Genomic DNA, 22,392 nt, shown 5'->3' with positions numbered 1-22,392 from the left:
CTAACAGTGCTTCAGATCCGTGGCGAGTTCGGGTAGAGTCCGACACCCATGTAAACCGGCCCGTTTGCTCAAAGAGTATTGCACAACCAGCTCCACCAGCCTTACAAACTAGCCCTGTGAAGACGACTAGATTCTTCTTCCAGGAATCTTCAAAGATTTCTGGCAGCCATCAGTGCTTTGGGTTATGTAAAAAAAGTTCAGTGACAGATAAATGCTCATTAGCGATACAGGCAGGAAGCAATTTCTCTTCTAGAACACTCCCTAACTTAAACCAGGGAAGATGTGGATTGTGCTAGAGAAAGAAGAACCAGGCAGCCACTTTTTTTTAGAAAGCTGAAAGAATTTAGAAGAGCTTTTGAAAAGCCGGGTTTCACAGCACAGGCAGCCAGTTGTATCCTCCTCAAAATCCCGATACCCAATACACGGAAACACTTCACCAGGTATTTAGAGATAAATCCTGCAGTCAAGCAGGAACAAGAGAATTATTTTACTGAAAGGAAGATCAAAGTAGAGATTTTGCTTCTCTACCAAGGAGTGCCCTAGTTGGCTTACCGACTTCATGTGCAATAAGTGGGTCACAGAGAGGAGAAGTACAAGAGGGAACACTTCATTTACTCTTTTTAGAAACCCTTTAAGGCATGCCTGAACTTGCCAGAGACCTGACTAACAAACACAGTTTGCTTGTGAACTTGTGTGCATGCATCTGGGGGAACATAACTGCGTGTCTACCAGAGCATCACAAACAAACCCTGCAAGGGGCTGCAGGGGCTGCCGGCTCACTCATTCCCATGACCCGGTGAATTTGAAGCAGCAGCGCAAGTAAAGCAGCAGGTTACAGACTGCTGCCGCCGGAGCGGTGAAACGCGTGTGCTGAAGTGCAAAGGACCTGGCGCTGCTCAGGTAAGAAGGGCTGGAGCAGCAGTGATGTGCTGCAGGGTCTCGGGCACTGAAAGCCTGAAAGGGCTACTACAAAGCTGGCTTTATATCCCCCTGCAGAGCAGCACTGACTCACTCTTGCCTTGCGCTCAAAGAAAGAGCTCCTTTCACATGGTGGGGAAGGGTGGGGGGACCAGGATGGGGGCAATACATTTGATCCCCTTGTTCTGCTTTTCCAAAAGAACTGCTGGTGCGGCCTGTCCTGCCAATGCAATGTGACTATAAAAATGTCAATGAGCTGCAAGTGAGCTTTTTGTTTCCCCAAAAGAAAACAGGCAGGCATTCTCATTAGTCCACGTCTCGCTCTCACACACACTGATCCGAATTAGAGTTAACTGAGGCATACAGTAATGGCCAGGCCCTCTCCCCCCTCCTACTCACCAGGCCTATGCTGAGGTGTTCACATGCAGCTCTGTCCCTTAATGCAAACATGACAGACACCACAAAGGAGGGTTTGGGGGGAGCAGAGATCAGCTCTGAAGTCACTGGAATTTAGAGACCTTCAAGTTGCTAGCCTATCAGGCTTATAAAGCCATTTTTTTTCAGTGCAGCTTGCTATAATTGCCTTCATCTTCATACAGAAATACCCGAAAACAGGGCCGCAGCCTCACTTTAGCTAACGGTACTCATGAGTTGGGTCATAATGGGAATTCAGTTGCAGAACTAAGATTGCAGTCCCATAACTGGAGTCAAAAGATCAAAAATAGTTCCCAATAGGGGTGCTGAGAGCACCACTGGATTAATGCTTAACTGAACGCAAGAGGTCCTGAAACACAGCTGGTTATGCATTGTCATGTGGTGGCGAAACTTCCCAAGTCACGTGAGCACATGACTAATGCCCCGGAGATGGAGAACTGCTTTACATCAATTAATGGTAGTTTGCATTCTTATGCATATCCTAAAATTATCTAGCCTTTCAAATATGCATCTGTATTGTTTGCCTCACCCATCCTTCAACAGAAGTACGTATGAGCTTTCCACCGGTCTTTAAAATGTCTAGGTAAAATCATTATTTCATTTGAGACATCCTACCCTACTTTATATAATGGGATAGGATGAAGAGCAAATAACAATTGAGTTTATTAATGTGTTTTTGTCTGTGGCAATACATTTCAGGAAAGCACTGAACTGTGTCCCCCTTGGATGCCTGCACCATGCCTCCTTTTTGTACTTCTGTATGTTGGGTAAAACAGTAGCACTATTCCTGCAATTAGGAGAAACAGATCAACTGTCAGAGAAGAAGCAAAGTCACATATCTGAAAAGAAGCTTTGTCTCTGCCAAAATACACCAGGAAGAAAGCATTCCCTCATGGGATCCAAAGAAGGGTACACAGCCTCATCGGAAGAGCTCCCCCAAAATACAGCAAGTTTGGGAATAAAGCCATGAAATGAGAGCAGTATTAAGAAGACAAAAACTATATAAAGACAAATTTTTTATGTAGATGTCGGTTGCTGAACAAAAGCCATTTAATGAACTCTATCAAATAGAAGGGCAAATTATGTGGTTGATGAGGCATTCTCATTCTGCACCTGTCTGAAGGACGGCATAGCTGTAGAGCAGCTGAACTTCAGCAGCCCTCTGGGACACGACAGCGGGTGGCAGCTGTCCCCAGTGCACGAGAAGCAAAAAACCAAGGCTTCGAGAGAGTAAATGACTCGTCCGGGGACATGAAACAAATTCACCTCCAGCATCACCCCCGTGCCAGCAGCAGACCGCGCTGCGCTGTCGCTGCGATTTCTTGCTCTGCCCCTTCAAAGCACACCCGAGAAAGCTCCTTCCCCCGGGAGTCGGAAGGAAACCGGGCAGCATAAAGAAGAGTTAATTGCTTTAACACACACCCAAACTATTGCAAGGCGAGAATCAAACGAAAAGAAAAAAAGAAAAGACCTTGCTAGGAGGAGATGCGCAGCGGAAGCCAGCAACAAGTGGGAGGCTGCAGCAGCGGCTGCCCCGCGGTGCGCTGCCGGCCGGCCGCCCTCCCGCGCTGGCACCCCTGTAACACGAAACTTGGCATCGCCCCGACAGCAGCACCAAAAAAATAGGCAGAGACAACAGCTGGCTGTCAGCAGCAGAGCAGAGAGGAGCCGAGCGAGGAGCGAGACACGAGCCAGGATGAGGGGAGAGATGACGTGAAAGTTGAAGAAGAGAGGAGGAAAAACAAGAGGAGGAGAAGAGCTCGTGGCACGGCTGGGGTAAGGCTGAGCTCTCGCTGCTGGTCGGTCAACCATAGCATAGCACCTTAGCGGTCGGTTGGTTAGCAAGCAGCTGCAGCCTTTGTAGCTCTTTGAACGGCAAATTGCAAAAGCAGCCCTTGGGTAGTGCTTGCTAGCCTGAATTTGTCTGCAAGGGGACACTCAGGAGCAAGGTGGCAAGAGAAAAGCTTTTAACAGGATTCCAGAAAGCTGTGCTGCTGCCGTGCTGCTAACAAAAGGATCCAGCCTGCAGTCTTGCATTGCTTCTACAGTCAGAGCAGAAGTAAGCAACTTTTTTGTTGATTAGAAAGGCTGTACGCTCGTTTTTCTGTTGCTGTTATGGAATGTGACCTTAGCTGATAAGCAGGTCTAGCACAGGGCATTCTCCGCAGTGAGGTTTTCATGTATTAATACTTAGTTTGGACAAGAGAGCTGGGCTGCTCCTCCGTACAAACAGTGGATGTGCCATTAGAGAGTAGCTGCCAGCATAGGCAAACGCGTGTCAAACCAAACGCGGGTGGGTGCCAGCTACAGCATTTCTCCAGAGCTCCTCCCAGCTGGAGCTGAGTTTTATCTCCCAAATCCTGAAGCAAACAGAGAGCTTAGAAAACAAACCCTGGTCGGGAAACTAGCATACTGTGCAAGTAAAGCATCTGTGTCCAATAGAAATAAATGGAAAGATTTTACACAGCTTCTAACAAGCATTTAAAAAAAAAAAAAAGCAGCTAGTGTATCCGGCACAGATGCTGGTTTACTATTCAAAACAGCATGAGAAACCACTGCTCTGAGAGCGAACACAGACATACACATACATGGTGTACAGTTTACAACAACAATACCATCGGGTCTGAAGGCAGTGAGAAGGGAAGAAGAAAAGGAAAAGGATCCCCCAAATACATGAAATTACCCACTGTAAGCCTTGGTTTTGCACAGAGAGGTGTCCCACAACGTGCACTGCCACCTCTGTTTGCTGCTGGGCATGGGGTGGGGGGGCTGGCAAGGAGGCTGACCAAATACACCCTATTTTCTGCTATCTGAAGCTGATTACTCTGTTTGGAAGATCCTGCGGCTCCTAACGTTGAGCTGACCCCCTGCCTCTTGCGGGCAGCGCCTGGGCAGGCAGCTGTTTACAAACAGGCAGGCAGAGGGGCAGAAAGCCAGTTCTCCCAGAAAGATGTCTTCCCCATTCCCACACGTGCCTGTGGGGAGGAATGCTAAGGATCAGGTATTTCCACTTCTCTCCAGCCCCATTAAGGTGGAAGGGAGGGCAGCTCCTTCTGACGTACACCTCCTGCGAAGACCGACCGAATTGGAATTGCCTGCGTGAGAAGACCTGGTGGTTAAGACCCGCACGCCTCCAGTTCAGCCCTAGGTTCAAAGAGGATGGAGGGAAGTTTCCACCCTGCTAATGAAGGGTCTCTGCAGCTTGTTTGTTACAGCTAAGATGGTTCCGCAAAGTACGGGAAAAACAAAGTTTAGGAAAAAAAAAAAAAAAAAGGGAAGGGGGGAGGAGCAAGGGGAGAAGGGCAGGGGGAAGGAGGGAGGGAGAGAAGCAGGCCAAGTTCTCCTCGCAAAAGAAAATCTTAACGGGTTTGGCTGGGGGCTTGTCCAGCCGCAGCAGCGTGTATGTACGGGGCGGGGAGGAAAAAGCAATATGAAACACATGTCTGGATAAAAGAAGCAGGACATGGCTTATGTTACAGCTGTCACAGTGCACGGGCCTCTTAGCCTGAGCGAAATGCCAAAGCAGTTAGGGGAGTGGAGGTACAAAACAAACCAAGTTCGATAGAGCAGATCCCGGCTGCAGCAGCCGCAGTCTGCCCCACAGAGCCTGCGGCGAGCAGAGCCACAGGATGGCCAGGGGGCACAGCAAGAGAGTGGGCAAAGGGAGCTGCACCCGCACCTCGCCTTTGTGCGGGTTCTTGCCATGGCCCCCCGCAACCGCTCCCCAAGTCGCACAGCTGCGACGGTCCGAAACAGCTTCTTCGGAGGATGCAGCTGTTATCGCCTCGAGCTTTGAGATCCTACACCCTGGTGGCATCTTTACGAGGATTAGACCGGCACATTTCAAACAACTCAGAAATGCACGTAGTTTGCTGAGGTCTTGAGGCCAGGCAAGGACGGGAGCCAGAGGTGGCTGAAAGAAGATTGGGAAGGCGTTTCCAGAACCCTCAAAGGGCTCCAGATGCCTTACCTCAAACACCAAATTACTGATAGATCCCAGTTTGTGAAGTAACTATTTACAGCCAGCTATTTTCATGGGCATACAGTTACCTCTCTGTCAGCTTCCTGGGAAATGGTTATTTTGCTAATATTAGAAGAGACTTTGAGGCTAGATTCAGGCATCAGTAACCCTTCGGCCTAAAAAAAGTTCTCTTGTAGAAGAGCTAGTGTTTTATTTTTATGATTGACCTTTTCCTTTCACCAGATGGCTCTGTGCCTTCGTTTCCCCACTCCTTAAAAACGGGACTAGTAGTGAGGAGCTGTCTCATGGCATTTTGTGGATTTGCTTGTGGGACAGACTGGAGAAAACCACCGTGTTCTGCAGAGGTGTAGAGCCTCTCAGCTCAGCGCCCCGATGGGCACCTCAGCTTCTCGCACTGCTATTGCAGGGAATTCAGTGCCTTTTTATATTAGTCTAATACTAGGTTGTTGGGGAGGGAAGGAACGTTTACGCTGCTACCTCAAAACCAGTCTCCAAATAGTGGGTGGTGGAGATGACAGGGTGTTCCAGCCAAATGGCTACCCAGTCAGGGCTGCTTTATAATCTGAAAGAACGCGTGGCCTTCTTTTCCAGACCAGCTGAGAAAGTCAAGGCTTTTCTCCCATGACATGGAGCTGCAATTTACCAGTTTGGGTGTGTGCTGTTAAAAAACTGAATTCTCTTGATACTGGAAACTATTTTCATCTGCTTGGGAATGAATTATAGGTCTGTCTGGCTCCGTTCACTCCTGTTTTAGAAAAAAAGGGCTTGCCTGCGAACCATAGTTAAGATTCACGTGGCTGGTCAACTACAGTCTTGCCAGCACACATTGCATTGACAATGATGAGGGAAAACCAGGCACTGATAATACTACTACATTTCTATAGCCCTTTTCATCCCAGAAGTACATTACGAACTTAGAACAATAAACAATCAGACAGGGATCATTACATGTTCTGCCAAAATGCATCCAACTACAACAACACCTAGAAAACCAAGACTGTTTTAGGACAGGAAGCACTGCAGACCTTATCCACATGAAATCAAAAGAGTGATTCAGGAACCAAGTACAAAGCTGGTAGGCTTAGGAACTGACCAAACCTTTGTGTTACTAAGAAAGTGGCCAAACACAGTCAAAACTTATTTTAAAGTTTTAGACCAGGACAAAAAGCATCTCCTCCCCTTCAGCTCCTCAGCACCCTCCTCTGTGAGGCTGGGATTGCCTTGTAGGATTTCTTACCAAATAAGCTACCGTAGTCCACACAGGCTTCCCATTCCTGCACGGGTCCAAGTTCAGCCAACTTATTTGACTTGACTGAGTAAGAACAACACAAAGTATTTGCTTCTGCATAGTCACAGTTTCAGAAGAAGACAACTCTACAACAAGGAGGTTACCTTGGCATTCTGCTTGTTTGGGCTCACCATGGAATCCTGCTTTGTAAGGTCTGACACAGGCAGCGAGCATTCTGTGGAGGGTATCGAGCTCACCTTCACTGGGACTCGCAGCATCAGAACTACAATCGTTGGCAGCATCAGGGCACCACCAGCAAAGGTGAGGCCTCCAGGCTTCAGCTCCATTTTTAGATCACTGTAGCAACAAACCCATGCATGCAAAGCTTCTCAGAGAGAGCACAGTAAAACCAAGGGAGTGGGAGATCGTGTCAAGAGAAATAAAACCCTGGCATGACTGGGTAAGGAGCAACCAAGAGTGGAAGCCATGCCTTCATATTTTCATCCCGAGCAGGCTCAGTGACTGAAGTGTAACAAGCAGTTAGCAAACAAAGGTAATGTAATTTCCTTGTGTAGCTGCAACAGAACCAGGGACTTACTGTCTTTCTATCTAAACATTTCAGAACACTTTAGAGGCTTGGACACACCTCTGATGGTGGTTACGTGCTCTGCTGCTTCGCAGAGATGAAGTCACACAGCAGAGGATGGGATGAATTACCCAAGGTCACACAACCAGCATGCATCAGCGGCAGGCCCGGAAGAGTGCCTGCATTTACTAACTTCCAGTCCTGGGGCTAAACCACAAACTCAAATTCACGTTCTTTGTGCTGAAATAGGCCGTCCAAATGCCATCATGGTTAAGACTAAACAAGTGCCACATTCCTCAGCAGTAAATTTAAGCTCACCCACTCCCTGCAGCTCAACTTGTGATGCACCTGTGCAGACACACAGAAAGGATGCGGCTTTTCCAAGCTGCAGACAGACCCAAAAGGAGATTTCCTTCGGTTCCAACATACTTGTAACAACTTGACTAGCTTAAGGCAGACAAAGGGATGTGGGACCCATGTTACAGTCACCCCAAAGCTCTTTTTCTTGCTTGAAGCCAGGAAGCTACCACACACAGCCCGTTCATGGTACCAAGAAACCATGACCAAGGCTTTTGTCTTGAATGTCTAGGCTGAGGCCTTTTAATGGCTTTATTCTCAGACGAGCTGAGCAGCCAATTTCTTTGAGTGCTTCAATATGGCTTAAGTCCATTAAAATAGTTCAGAAAGATAATCTCAGTGCTATTACGGCAATTTACACAGCTTTATTCAGTAGACACAGCAAGATGGATCTGCATTAAAAGCAAATATCAGCATTTTCTGGGAATCTAACTCTACAGGTGCCCTAAATGTAGAACATGTTTCTTTAGCATGAAATGATCGTCTGATCCCTGCAGCACACCTGCAAACGTCAAGCACCTCCTGCATTATTACTGTGCTCTCTTTTCAACCAAGGATATCAACTCACGGCATGTGGCAGATTCTGCCTTATTTTCAAAAACAAACCCAAATTAAAACGTTTGTTTTATTCCCTCCTCTGCCAGGCCCTGTAACAGAGGAGGGCAGAAAGATTTGATGGTCTAGTCCCACTGGCAACACCGGGTAGATATTTTTTAAAGAACAGCCAGAAGAGGAAGCAACTGAAACTACAAATTTCAGCCTTCCACAGTACCCCAGCAGGAACCTGCAAACTGCCTGTCACAAGGCATTAGCATCGCGTTCACTTCCTTTTCTATACAAGTTTGTCATCTTGCCTCTCTTTTCACTCTGTATCAACTCTAGCTAAAGCTATGGCAAAATAGTTCATGACATTTATCTGACAAAGCACTACAAAGACAGCATTGCTCTGTGGTCATTCAGTGTTACTTCCATGGCAAGTTCCACTGGCTTTGCTGCCCTAACAGCTGTGTCTCCTCTGCTCTGGCGGGTTCCCATCCTCACGGGTTGCATTTTTGAGGAAGGACAGCCAGAAAGGAGATTCCCAGTTGAGAGAATCACTGGCAGAGAATTAGTTTGCTCCAAACCCCACACCATCTAGGCCCTAGAACAGCAATCCAGGCTTAGAAAGTAAACTGGCTGTTAAGACTTGCAACCCGAAGTTTCAAATCTCTCCAGACTTGCCCATTTTAATAATAATCGTTACAGTCACTGCTTCAACCAAATATCCTGCACCACCCAGCCTTTACTGCTGTTGAGAACTGGGAACTTACTTGAACACAGTAAAAGGGAAAAAAAAAAAGAATTCTTATAGTTCCATTCTGAAATCTGTAAGTAGCGTCATCCCTGTTGTATTGCAGGTGAGGAAGATAAGGCAGACACACGAGACAACTTGTGTAAGTCACACAGGCAGGCAAGCCTTACTCTCATGCTAATCTTTAGGGTGCGATCTTGTTTGTGCTGACATCAGCTGAGAAAAGATCACAACCAAAACCAGTCCTGACCAAAGACTTTATACACAAGTAGAATGGAAGAGAAAGTCCATGAGTATCACTAGCTTTCTTTGTGAGGTTTTTTGTTTTATTTTTTTGAGAAGGGATTTATTCATCACCCTTTTGCTATGCACAAGAAATCCCAAAGCTGTGACACCCTTGGAACCAGTGCGCACTCAGAAGTGCAGTCGAGTGGAAAAACATTTGCTTCCTCACAGAGACTGCACCACTGACTTCAAACTTTGTCTCTGAAGAAGTTCAGCCTAAGGTAAACGAGCAACATTCCTTGCACGTTTTAGAACAAAACCTCCTTCACTTAGCTCTAGATCAGGTACCATGGGCAAAGGAATGCCCATTACTGAGACGACAAGCTTTTACCATTTCAGACTAGGCACTCTGAGAGTCCATGTGGAGTTCTACAGTCCCAATTAGTAATTTTCCATTGTATACCCAAGCTTCAGAAGCCTAGTTCTCATATTTGCTGCTTCTGTTGCAGCCCAAAGCATGGCATGAAAGGTTACAGCAGGCTCCTTACTAGGAGAGCTTCTGGGCAGGCAGAAATACTCTCAAAGGGAACAAACATTTTTAGAACGTTAGAGCCAGGAATACATTCTTCTTTTAAAGTTTTTCTTCTAGAGCCAAGAGCAGAAAACACAAATCACAACACCTCTGCCTGCACCGCCATCTCTTGGAATGGAAACAGCACTGGAAACCTGCTGACAGAATCTCACGGCACTGTGCAAAGGAAAAGGAGCCATTTCTGGAGCAGCTCATTTGGGGTATGGCAATTATCTGGAAAGAGCTATTTAATCCTAGTCTCCAAAGTGACCTTTTCAGGTCAAAAGGCCACAGCTATGCTTCCCTGCTAAGTTGCACAGAAATCTTTCTGTAGATGCAGCTCTTCCATCCACCCACAACTGTAGGAAACCAGCTGGTTCCGATTTTTATTCCTTAGCTTGGATTTAAAAGAACAAAGAAAACCCTTTCTGGATTGCATAAACATACAAATGTAATTTTACTTGGCACTGAATTATTTAAGCCCAGCATGCAAAGAAACAGCCAAGGTCTCTTTGTCCTCAGTGTGTTTAGAAAAACTGAACTCCAAGCATCCATTTGTTTGAGTAACCAAACCAGATGTGCAGTAGTGAACTAGCTGCCTTGTTCTGGGAGTACTGTCTTGGTCTTTTGACTTTGTATTGTCAACAAGACTAGGAAATTAAATTGCAACGTTCAAGTCTCATAAAACAGCGTTGACTATTACAACACACACAAGCTACTAAGTTTTGATATAATTATATCATTTCATTTAATGTTATCGTTGATATAAGAGCCATAATCCATCTGTAAGTCCAAATGCTTATTTTAGCCAAAACTGCGTATATTTCTCAGCAATCTCCTATTTCATTTACCTCCTGAAGGAAAATTTTAACTTCCACAGCTCTCCTGAAAGCTTGTTTGTTGCAATACCTTCCAAAATTTTGCTCATGGTGGGAAAAGAACAGCAAAAACTAGTGGCAAAGCTGAGGTATCTAATTTTGTCTAAACTAATAATATTATCACCATAGTTCCTGATGATTCTTCTTACTGAGAATGAAGAAGACTACCAGGCAGGGCAGGAAGGTTGCCCTCTATTAAGGGAGGTATCTCCCTGACAGATCCAGGGGCTTTTGCTTTGCTCATCACAAGCAGCCATGGGTGGACATCCACTGTTCTATTTATACACTAAAACAGGCTGTGGCTTAAATTATAAAATAGAATGTAGGGCTACATTTAACTTACCATACAAAACTTGCAGTCATCTGTAAGAAATTGAAAAGCATCCAACTGTCCCCAGTGAACATGGGCTTTAGATCTTGATATCAACCAGTTTTACTGAATGATGATGAAACATTACGAATGGGACTGTAGTGTGGTGTCAAAGTAAACACCTTAGGTTTCTGAGGGGACTATGTATAGCTGGAGTGCAAGAAGTCTTCAAAAAGACCTACTGTGTGTTACTGTGTGTTCAGTAGAATGTAACTGAAAACTACACACTGTACTGGAGTACAGAGAATTGCATTTCTTTCTGGAAGGCCAAGTTAACACAATTGGGAAAAAAAATCCACTTACTTTCATGGGGTAGAAGTCAAGGGCAGCCACTGTCCAGCTGTAATTCTATTGCTGCTTAAGCACCCATCCTTTTAGAAAAAACACCGTTTCACCTTTGCATAACAGCCTAACTGTCAAAAACACCCTCAAAGCCAGATTTTGTAATGAAAACAGTGCCAGAACGAACAGACAGTTAATAGTCCTCCACCTTAGCTACTGGGAATGAGGGCTGAGACCAGATAAACTCGTTTTACTTGTGATCACCAGCTCTATAAGAAGCCTGGCAGCTTCCTAGCATTAGTCAGTGAAAAGATTTATTTGGTTTTTCTACAGCGTAAAGCCTGGAGAGGTTGAGCCAGAATGTCTTCTGAAGGCTTTCTGAAGGAAATGCAAACCATTGGTGAGAAGTTTCTCGTTAAGCTTCAGAAACTGCCCAAGGCTGACCCTGTGGAGATCGTGTCCTTCTGTGTGGTTCTTCTGTTTATCGGTGAGTTTATCGGTGGAAGTAGAGGGGTGCGGAATGTCTCTTCTCTTCTACAGGGGCAGCTTGCTCTGAGATCTTTGCTGACAGGTTGGTGGTGTTGGCAGTTGTTTTCCAGGCTGTGCTCTGAGGCCCCGTTTAATTTCTAGGTTGTTTTTTAGTATTCAGTGTGTATCTTCACACACACGCAGAGCATCATAGGCAATAGTATTACCTTCCCCAAGGCTCCCCTAGTTTAGCACTAGTTTAAACAGCAGTATTTTACCTAAGCGAGAGTTGCTGCAATGTTTTGATGCGTAGCAGATATATTTGTTTATAACAAAGGGTATTAGGGGATCTTACTGCCATGAAAAACACTCAGGTCTGAGATGCTGAGTATCTTTCCTGTGCTTAATTCAGCGGGTGCCAGTATGCTTCAGATGAGCCTCTTTATTCTCTGACAATGGTAAGATCCCTTCTGCCGCTCTGTGTGGGGATGGCACGGAAGGAATAAAAAAGAGCTGCTTGATCGTGGGGGATGATGTTTGTTTAAACAATGGGAAAACAACCAGGAAGGAAGGCAGGCCTGCCCCCTCAGAGGTACTGCTCTCTCCCAGCGCTCGAAGGAAGGGTGTGTTTGCAGCCTGGACACTCCTCCCTGGGCTGGAATTCAGAAACAGACAAACCTGCTTCCTTTTTTTTTTTTTTCCCCTCTCGTAGTGACAGCTGGTTCCCCACAGGTCAGATTACCTGGCAGCCCATCTCCAGACCTTTAAAGAACACGTGCACACACGTGTGCGCATGCTCCTTATGAGTTTTGCAGGATTAAACATGTCATCCTTTTCTTTTCCAGATAAACTAACCTATCCCTCCCTACCCTGACCACTGCGCCTAGTGTAGAATAACAACAGGCCAGCCCACTGCTTTGCAAAACAAACCCCTCTTTTTGAAGTACCTATTTTCTCAGGCTGACTACAGAAGAAAGCATAAAGCCAACCCAGTCACGAATACCTATTCTCCTTAAAGGGCACACATCACGCACTCTTCAGAAATGGAACTGCCAGTTCGACCAGCCAAACCCTCTCTAGTTGCTTTTGACAACTACGAGGAGAGTTTGATCTCCATCCTTTCCAGGCACACAGCTCTGCTTAGTCATATGCCATCTACCAAACAACAGCCAGTAAAGCAGGTAAAGGTATGCCCCCACACAGCTTGGGACATAGCTCTTAAGGTCACAAAATACCCAGCAGTGACAATAGGAGTTTTGTGTGTGCAGTGGATGAACTCGGGCCACAGTCTGAAAAGCAATCTTTCAGTTTGAAGGTGATGCATAAATATGCTAATTCTATATTTTTTGGTTATTGTCTTGCCTACTGAAAAATACACGCAACTAGGATCCTTCCTCCCTTGCCCAGAGTAAAGGCACCATTCATTTTAATTTGCTCTTTACCATTGCAGAGGAATTTCTCTCTTCCATTGCTTTCACTTATTTACCTCTGGAAACAAACCTGAAATTAATCCCTTAAACCTTTCTTCGCTGGGCCTGCCCTATCTGCCTGGCCTGAATCTTTGGACCTGCTGACTGATCTTGGCCAAGTCTGACAAAGGAACAGGAACCTCTTATCTTTTTTATCTCTACCAAGTATCCATGGGAGGAGACAGATGGGTATCGGGCAAAGTCCTAACTCAGTGCTCACCATATGGGGAAACCACTGTACCTAGCTCCTAAACCATTATGAACAGTCAGCTGGGCAATCAGCACAGTTATTGAAAAGCCAACCAGTACACCTTCAGCTCCTACTAAGGCCTGACACGCAATGACATTTGTCCAGATTACATGGATAACTAATACAAGAAAGCAGGAACTTAAAAGGAGGGAGGTGGGGATATAGGACAAAAATCAACAAGAAACCTGACTCTGTTCATTCTGCTGCTCATCAGGCAACTTAGAGGAGACATAGGGCTAGTCTCCAGTGACTCCCCCGATGTCGTGAAGCAATATCCTTTTCTTCTCTTTTCAGTTACTGTTCTGCTGCTCATGATCATTGCTTGCAGCTGCTGCTGTTACAGCTGCTGTAGCTGCGATGCACGTCCTGACCACAGACGCAGGAAGATCCAAGTCCGCCCTACTGCCCATCCATGAAGCGCACCAAGAGGTGACAACCTACTACCAAGGACATGCATGGCCATCATGATTCAGTCCCACGGGAATGACTCTCTGCTCTAGCTCACTGAAAATGGCAATAACAATATTAACGAGTATGACTCAGAGGACCAGAAATCACGGCATGGAATTCATTCTTTCTGTGACAGCCACTGCTGGGCTCCGTGGTGTGACCAGAAAGGTAATGCTGCTTTACCATCGCTGTCTTCCTCTTCAGGGTGGGCTGGGGGTGCATGGACACATGCTGCCGACAAAACAGACACACTTACCCAATAACAGCCCTGCAGCTGGGCTAGCCAAGGATTCCTTTTGTGAGCACTGAGCCACAGACCAAAGCAGCGAACATGTAAGCTGCCATGTAAGCTGGCTAGGCAGCACCTACTCTCTTCACAAGTGGCTAATCCAGAAGGATGATGTTGGGTGCCAGAAAAACCCTCTGACATTGCTGGGAGGTCGACATGCTTAGTACATCTTGGATCAGGCCCAAACCTGCTCTCTCTAAAGCCAAGTGCAATAGACACATTTAGCTGAGATGACTGCTGAAAACAACAAATCATGGACCTCCTGATCTACATATACCACCTGAGGCTCTGCATACAGCTGGTGACAAATGCTCCCTGCTTTATTTCATTGGTGTTACAATGATGTGAAATTGCCAAAGAGAAAAATCAGATCGTGTGCAATACCCTTTGTAAACAGAAAGAGGAAGGCAAAAGAGAAAAAAATCACTGATTTTACAGTTTAATTTGAACATTGTGCTGGTAAACGTGCTCCCTCCCAGCCCCCATGTGGTAGTCAGATCTTTCATGAATTCTGCTCTTCTGCATATTGCAGGCGAATGGTCCTTACAGAGCATGGGAGTTACAGGAGATGAACAAATCCCCGTCCTCACTCGAGGGACCTGTGTGCCTGACTCCCTGCACTGTGTGCAGTTTATTTTAGTGGACATAAGCAGTATGCCTAAGGTATGTTTATTAGCATACTCAAAGGCATTTCAGAGGAGTGACATACAGTGTGGTAAGCGTCACTTCAGGGTATACATGCAGCAGCTGACAGCTGGCATTGCAACAAAGCACAGCCAAGAATGGCCTGTACAGCTGAAGTTAACAAGTGAAAATAAACCCTTTCTCCATGCTGCAGCCACTGTGTATATTTGGTTTACACTGAGGTGAATTTCAGTAAGGGATTTCTGTAAGTACAAGGCTGTGGCACAGACCATGACTTTCCTAACCGGGACAGCCAAACAGACCATCTTGCTGTACCTAACTCTGCAAGCCGCTGGGCTTTCTTTCAGGCCCAAATGTAAAAACAATCATCTTTACAAGAAGGTATAAAAATTATAGATAAGTCATCTTCTACCCTTGCGTTCCAACTGCTAGATGTAGAGGAGTCAAAGGGATTTGGGCACTGGGACAGGCTCCCCAGGAACTGGTCACAGCACTGAGCCTGACGGAGTTCAAGAAGCATTGGGCAATGCTCTCAGACACACGGTCTGATTTTTGGGTGGTCCTGTGCAGACCCAGGAGTTGGACTCGATGATCCTTGTGGGTCCCTTCCAACTAGGGATATTCTGGGATCACACGTGTATGCCAGAGCCAACATCCAGCAGGAGAGAAAATAATCAAGTTTTTAACAGTGGGCTTTTAAATATTCTTCACACTTCGGAAGGGACAACAAAATGGAAACTTTGTAAAGAAACCTCTCCGCTGATGCCTGCACCCAATTTAGCAGAATGCATCATTAGCTCCTCATGTATTTAATGCACTTTAATTTTTTTCAAATAAACTAAGTTTAGGTATTTTGCATTTTTTGTACAGTTGCACACTGGAATAAATTTGCAGCCAGCAACACAGAGAATAGTCTAAAAATTAAGAAAAAAAATCCTCAAATCACTAATGTTACTTTTACACTAAGAAAAAAAGAAAACATTTCCAGCAGAAGATGGGGACATTCCTTAGAAAGTAAGTATTTGAGCCCCAACTTGGCAACAACCAAGACAATGAGGACTGCACCAGTATGAGCTGCTAAATGCACAGCTACATTAAGACTAACAAAGTGCTGGCCTTTATTATGCTGTCCCCAAACTTTCACTTCCAGGAAATATGCTAGGGCAGGATAAGCTCAAACATGGCATCAATTTTCTGTAATCAACATTTGGAGGTGCATCACACTAACCTCTCTGTCAGATCCATCTTTGCTCATTTCATTTACAAACAAGCGACTGTCAAGGTGACATAGGAAGCCTCAGAACCTCGCTTTTGCAGGAGACAGACATTTCTAAGTTAAATCATGAGACCTGTGAAAGAACAGAGCTTACTTTCTTTCCTAGCCTGTGCTAGACAGTGCCAGCTACAGGAATTAACAGAATCCCATTGAGAAATGTTTCAGCAGCATGGAACCAGTCTGTGCTAACAGTCAGGAGGAAGCTCAGTGGCCTGGAAACGTACCAACAACTGACAGGTTGCTGTCACTAGGAACAAGCTGCCAAGCGTTATCTCAACACGAAAAGCCACAAACATGAGTTTCCCCAGTGGTGTTGCAAGTTAAACCACTGACAGACACCAGGCAGGGGGACAGGGGAAATGGCTCCGGCCTTATCTCTGCCACTATAAGTTCCTGAATTAAAGCAGAAAATAAATGCAGCACTGTTAAAACGAAAGGAAACAAAAGAAGAGAGAAGGAGAGAAAATTAAGCAATTTTGTTAAGAATGCAGGTAGCTTTCTGGAACAGAGGAGCAGCCACCAAGGAGAGACGTGGATCCCTGGCCAATTTGTGCAAACTTGCCTGCACCTCACAGGCCTAATGTTCTGTTTAACGTTTCGTACCATTGTACTCCGTTGGACTATTCATATACTTGGCATTTAGGTACGTGTTTGCCTGGGCTAGGTGGGTTCTGCCACTGTCTTGCGCACAAGAGATCAGGTTGGCTGGAAAGATGCCCCCCAAAAAATAGTTTAGGGTTTGTTTGTTTCACCTGTTACCCACTTACAGAGGCCTGGCATGCCCTGAGCACTGGTGAGGATGAATCCCCTCTGTTTCAGAACTCACAGAGGAGCACAGACCACAGCAAAACTGAAAACTGTTTCAAAACCAGTAACTTCTGTACACATCTTAAAACCTTCAGTGAGCCTAGAAGGAACTACAAGGGGATATAACTACCTCGGTCTTGATGATACAAGTGTTGAAAAAGCTTTCCCTGAGAATTCCAGAGCAGACTGTGAGACCAGCCTCTCCAGCAGAAGCAGCTGAAGCTTAGTAAAGCCACTTAATGACCACTTAATGGAATAGCTTTTTTTCTGTAACATTATCTCTGTTTCGAAGTGATGTGCTTGGCTTGTGAAAAACAAGTTTCCTTCCACCCATCCGCACGTATCACGCTCTTCTCTTTCCCTCCCACCTCTCTTCCCTCTGGTCTTCCTTAGTTGAGAAGGCAACAGGGAATATATTTTATTGCAGCTAACAGCACTACAAGGCTCTGTAATGAGTTTATCCACCTGAGCTGTCATGATGAAGTTTGGACTACAGGGCACTCTTATTCACAGTCCCATTTTACAAATGGCAGTCTCCTAACTGAGCTGACAATACCAAGCCAGCCAAGACCCAGGAAACAAAGCCCTCTTCTCTCCACCACAACCTGCAGCCTTCCCCAGAGAGGGCACAGCAGGCTGCTACAAGCACTGGAATAAGTACACAAGTGGATAAAGGCATAGAGAGGAAGAAATACCCAAGTGACACATGAACTGGGTCTTTTTGACTAGGCTCAAGGCCTTTGATTAGATTAGCCACACCTTTGCAAGAAAGTCAGCTGTTAATCATTTACTGCAGTACAAACAGGCAACTTCCAGGCTAGGTCTACAAGGCTCCAGGTGCAGTAGGGGGTCTTTCACCACAGGCTGAGATCCCTTCAAGTAGGTGCAGAGGCGGTACCAGAAGAAACACCTACTGCAAACACAACAGCTTCAGGTATTTATAAAATTGCATACAACTCTCCTACTTCAGGAAGTTAACTGGTTAACAAAAGGGTCAGGAACTTTTTAGGGTGTGCAGCTGTACAGGGTTTCTGCCTCCAGGTCTGCAGAGCTAGTATCCAGTCTGCCTCCTTTTTAAATGAGAAGGAAGCTATCCAGAACAGCTTCCATGTCCTGTATACCTTTGGTGATCTGTCCTAATTCCAAAAAAAAACAAAGCATAAACTTGAGTATTATTTTCTGCTGAGAAAGAAACAAAAGCTTCAGAAAACTGAAGTATGAGCTTGTGCTTGCAATCCAAGGTGACTTGCTGAGGATGAAATGTACTTTATGTGATTTTCATACAGTACTTGGGATGCAGACATAAGGGGTGACAAGTCAGGCAAATATTCTGAAATAATTAAGATCTCTTCCTGCATTAGGTCCGTACAGTCATGTTTGAGAGAAAGCGTGAGAAGTAATCCATTCTTTCCTTCCCTTGAGCAGCATCTAGCAAGGAAGCTTTAGATGCTCTCAAACCACAAGCTGCTCTCAAATAAATGTTGTTGCTTTCTTCTTTTTAAAGAAAGCTGATAGCCAAGTCATTATGCAAAGTATCAGAGAAAGAGCAAATGTGCGGAACCCACTGAGATCCCACTTTAAATTATTGTTGAATCTAAGTCATTGACAGGAGGAAAGCATACCTCGATTGTAGAGTAACCCAGAATGTGCGGCTCAACGTTGAAGTCAACTTTGTTAACAGGAGGCACATTTCATGCAAGAAGCTAGATTGTTCTAAGCTCTATGGGAGTGACAAGTTCTACGTTAAGTTCTGTGCTTGCTGTTGGTGTGTGTTTGGTTTGCTTGTTTTTAAATGAGTGATCATTTAATCTCCAGTGTGTTCTCACAGCTTAAGTGCCCAACTCTCATTTTTAGAGGTATTGCTTTCTGCTGGAATCAACCAAGTTCTCCCATTGAATACTTGTTCTTCATGTATAGGTTTTACAGTTGACAGATGAAGGGTTCATATAGAACATGCCAGGAGAGATACTATATTATTAAAAGTATTGATAAGCTATGATTAAAGTAAATCTCACCTGCTAAAATCTTGCAAAGCCAGATTGCCTCTATACTTCTCTGTAGATTTGACTCTAAAGCAGCCCCAGTTATCTATCTTCTGGTTTATGCTCCAGATTCTGCAAAGACTGACTTTCTCTTTTGGAAGAGGGACACCTGCCAGCACAGAACATGTGTGCCTATACTGGTTTAGGGCCTGTCTCTTTCTGCTCTGTCAGAGCACAGAGGGGATACATCAACATCTGACATTATTCTTGTCTAACTCCAGCAGGGCAGAAGCCAGCATGTCATCTGCACAAGAGACATCCTCAGTTCTGGAAGACCTAAAAAGACTGATTGTAACAAGTGACTGGGCTCTTGGAGGGCTAGTGGTGATTAGCACCTTCTGTCTCGTTTTTATTGCTCTCCTCTTATTTGCTGCCATCTTTGGGTGCTGCTCATCTCCAAGGCACAAGCGGAGGGGTACATAAACAGTGAAGCTGTGACACAGTACGGGGAGATCCACAGTTAAGCAAGAATCAGCCCAGCTGCAATCTAATTGTGTTGTTCGTAGAAGCTTTTTCATCTTCTGTCCCTGGGTGGTTATTTCTCCCCATCCAGCTTTCCCACATCGAGAGCAATACATGAATGCCAGCAAGTTGTTCTGCAAGTCCACAGCAAACTCTGTACATAAGGCAATCTGTGTTCAGGAACTGAATGATGATGCTGGTATTTGGCTAGTCGTGTCTCTGCCTGATTTTCATCTTTCAAACAAAACCACAGACAGGATAGAGTTGGCAAACGGTCAACCACCACCTAAAACTGATAAAGATGTCTTGTACCACTGCAGTTACTTTTTTTGTTTGGCTGGTTTTGGTTTTTTCCATCTTGCAAATGGACATCAGGAAACTCTGACCAGCAAAAGCTTTGTCTGAATCCATTCTCTAAAAAGCAGCTTATGTAATTGTTCTCCTGTCATGCTCAGACAGTAGCCTAAATATACTATGCAAAAACTTGCTTATCAGAATACAAGTCTGTCTGTATTTGTTCTCATTTAGAACCTTGTAAGGTCAGAAATTCAGGTTTATTTTTACTGTTTGAATAGTGAATAGAACTGTATTAATTCAAAATGTAAAAAAGAAATGCAATGTGGTATTCTTCTGAAGAGCACCTTAGTCTCCTGCACAGTTACAAGCAGGGAAGCCAGTCAATGGTGCTGCAATGTGCGACCTTGGGTTGCGTATCTTATATGTGTATGTACTAAGCTGGGGAAGGAAAGAAAAAAGATGGGAGATGTGATTTCTAATTAGGTCAGTGAGCTTCCCTTATAAGTCTCTTATGTAGCCAGTGAAGTTCTATTTCTACTGCTATTCACCTAAGCAAAGGAGAATGTTTTCTCTCTATTGCTTGGGTATTGCCTTACTACTGTAGCAGAACTCTTTAAGAGAAGTTCCTCACATAAATAGCAGTCAAGTTCTTTACAGCATATATGAAGTGGGCCATGCTGTAATATGGTGACATGGATCCTACCTCACGGCCTGACTAGGAGACCACGCTGGAATGTTCTGTGACTGCTTTTGGCTTGTGCAAGATTAGTTCAGTGAACCCACTACAGTTGTCATGGCATTGGTGGCCCTTCCAAGAAACCACTGTCACAATTAGTTCTACTACCAACTGTAGGAGAATCAAGGAGAAACGCAGACTGAGACAAGGTCTCCTGAAGTTAGACTAACCAAATAGATACAGCTGCTCTCACATGATATAAAGTCTGGACACAAGCAGCCATCTGACTTAAAGCAAGAAGCTACTTCCCAGAATCATCCCAGCTTTGGGCAAAGACGTGCTCCTTCATATGCCCTGGGACCACTCAGCATTGTGCCGTACTTAAGTACACACAGAGATCTACCAAGGCAGATCCATAAAAACACAGTTTGTTTACCAAACATGACCACAAGGAGAAAATATTCTCACTGAAGTATCAGAAAAGAAGCATGCCAGTCACCCTGAAAAACTTGTCCTAGACACAGGTGTGAAAAACGAAACAAAACACAACTTGAAAGCAATACACATGTTGACTACTTTTGGTTAGTGAATACATACTGCTCTCTTACTGGCAAAATTACAACTTTGATGTTTTATCCAGCATAGTAATTAGCACAATTACAGCTTACAAGTCATGAACTAGACCTGAACGATGTATATTGTGGTTGCTAGTCTGCATTTAGATTGGGCACATCCATAATTTGGGCTTTTTTTCTGAAAGGTTCCAAGCACATAAGATCCTTCTAAGGTCAATGAGAATCAAGGATGCCTACTTCTTTGCAGACTGGAGCCCCTGAGATTTAGAGAAACAATAAAGCTAAATAGTTCCATCCTGTGATTAGGCTGCCCAGAGAGATGGCCGGTGAAGGAGGAAAGAGTCAAAACAAAAGCAACTGAAACTATGTCAGCTCTCCACAGATAAAACATTAAAATTCATAGCAAGAGGAATCACAGTTCAACATCAACCAACATCTCAGTTAACTCAGAAGTGAAAGTGAGTGACAGGTGTCTTCTCAGGGACACCTTCCTCAGTCCAGACAGCAAAATATCAAGACGATTCATTCAGTATTTTCTTTTTCTGTGACATGCATTTGCGGAAAGATCTCAGCCATAACTGTACCTCAGAAGGGATAGGATATGGTTTTCCCAACATTAAACAATGTTTGAAAGAAGTGCACTCACCCCAGCTCCTCGCAGAAGTTCACAATGGCATCAAAAGCTGTCATCACAGCTTTGTCAGATTCTTTTAAGGTGCCTTTTTTTTCCTGAAAGTAGACAGGACAAGAATTACAGTCTTCAATTTAGATACAAACAGATAAATTAACTCTACTGATAACCAAATACAAGTCTCCTGAATAATGTGGTAAACTAGTACAGGCACCATCCTTTTTCTGCTCCATGCTTTTGCTCACCCTTGCCTCTCTAGTAGGGCTGGAGCTAGTTCTGGCAGTCCTTTCCCTCCCTGCTTCAATCTCTTCTGCTCTCCCTTGAGACATGACTACAGACAACTCTAGACCCAAGAACTACTACAGCTCCAGAAAAACTCATTTCATCTTTGCATATTCAGAGGTCACTGCAGGCAAGAGGCAAACTAAATCTGAGCAAAAAGGTAGCATAACTAGACAGGCAGACACTATTCTGCAGATCTTACCTGGATATTAGAGAGCTCCTTCTTAATCAGGAAGCTGACTTGATCCCGATCGTTCCTAGAGTAATAAAGGCGGCAGCAGGATGGCTTCCCATCTCTCCCAGCTCTGCCAGATTCTTGGTAATATCCAGCCATTGACTTGGCAATGTTCCAGTGAGCAACAAACCTGCGTGTGATATGACAATGGGAAACATAAGGCTGTAGGTTTCTCAACTCAGTGCATACATGATTGTGTTGTTCATGGATATCAACATCAGAGTACAAACTAAGGCAGCAAAAGCATAAAAGACGCAGGATTTGCAGAGGAAGGGATTTTACACACAGAAATGTAAGTCTTCTTAATGCGAGACGAGAGGAAAACAGCAGAGCTGTAAGAAAATCCAACGCCTGTGAACAGCGTGCGAGCAGGATGTCACTCAAAATGGATGGAAGAGAAAGGGCACATGAATAT

The 22,392-nt window shown here is 44.8% G+C and overlaps 2 protein-coding genes across 7 annotated transcripts in view; one reads left to right on the top strand and one right to left on the bottom strand.

Annotated features, from left to right (window-relative positions):
• RECQL5 (RecQ like helicase 5) overlaps window positions 1–22,392 on the bottom strand; it is a 39,250-nt gene that overhangs the window by 9,302 nt on the left and 7,556 nt on the right. For all 4 annotated transcript variants that reach the window (XM_083805519.1, XM_083805522.1, XM_083805520.1 and 1 more), the window contains exons 7-8: window positions 21,945–22,107; window positions 21,476–21,558 (exon numbers count right to left, since the gene is read on the bottom strand). In XM_083805519.1, coding sequence (XP_083661645.1) covers window positions 21,476–21,558; window positions 21,945–22,107 — 246 coding nt within the window. The remainder of the gene's footprint in view (window positions 1–21,475; window positions 21,559–21,944; window positions 22,108–22,392) is intronic.
• On the top strand, window positions 1,378–19,783 carry SMIM5 (small integral membrane protein 5). 3 transcript variants are annotated; one of them, XM_083805587.1, is made up of 5 exons: window positions 1,381–3,129; window positions 9,672–9,814; window positions 11,457–11,610; window positions 13,605–13,928; window positions 19,044–19,783. In XM_083805587.1, the coding sequence occupies exons 3-4, from the start codon at window positions 11,484–11,486 to the stop codon at window positions 13,724–13,726; spliced, it is 249 nt and encodes an 82-aa protein (XP_083661713.1). In that variant the 5' UTR covers window positions 1,381–3,129; window positions 9,672–9,814; window positions 11,457–11,483; the 3' UTR covers window positions 13,727–13,928; window positions 19,044–19,783. The 3 variants fall into 3 exon arrangements, with proteins under 3 accessions (XP_083661712.1, XP_083661713.1, XP_083661711.1); XM_083805585.1 differs by having other exon boundaries at window positions 13,605–17,711; window positions 19,041–19,783; XM_083805586.1 differs by lacking the exon at window positions 9,672–9,814 and having other exon boundaries at window positions 1,378–3,129; window positions 13,605–17,711; window positions 19,041–19,783.

Source organism: Anser anser (genome assembly GCF_964211835.1).
Source record: "Anser anser genome assembly, chromosome: 19".
NCBI classification, from domain to species: Eukaryota; Metazoa; Chordata; class Aves; order Anseriformes; family Anatidae; genus Anser; species Anser anser.
This window is presented reverse-complemented; position numbering and strand designations above follow the sequence as displayed.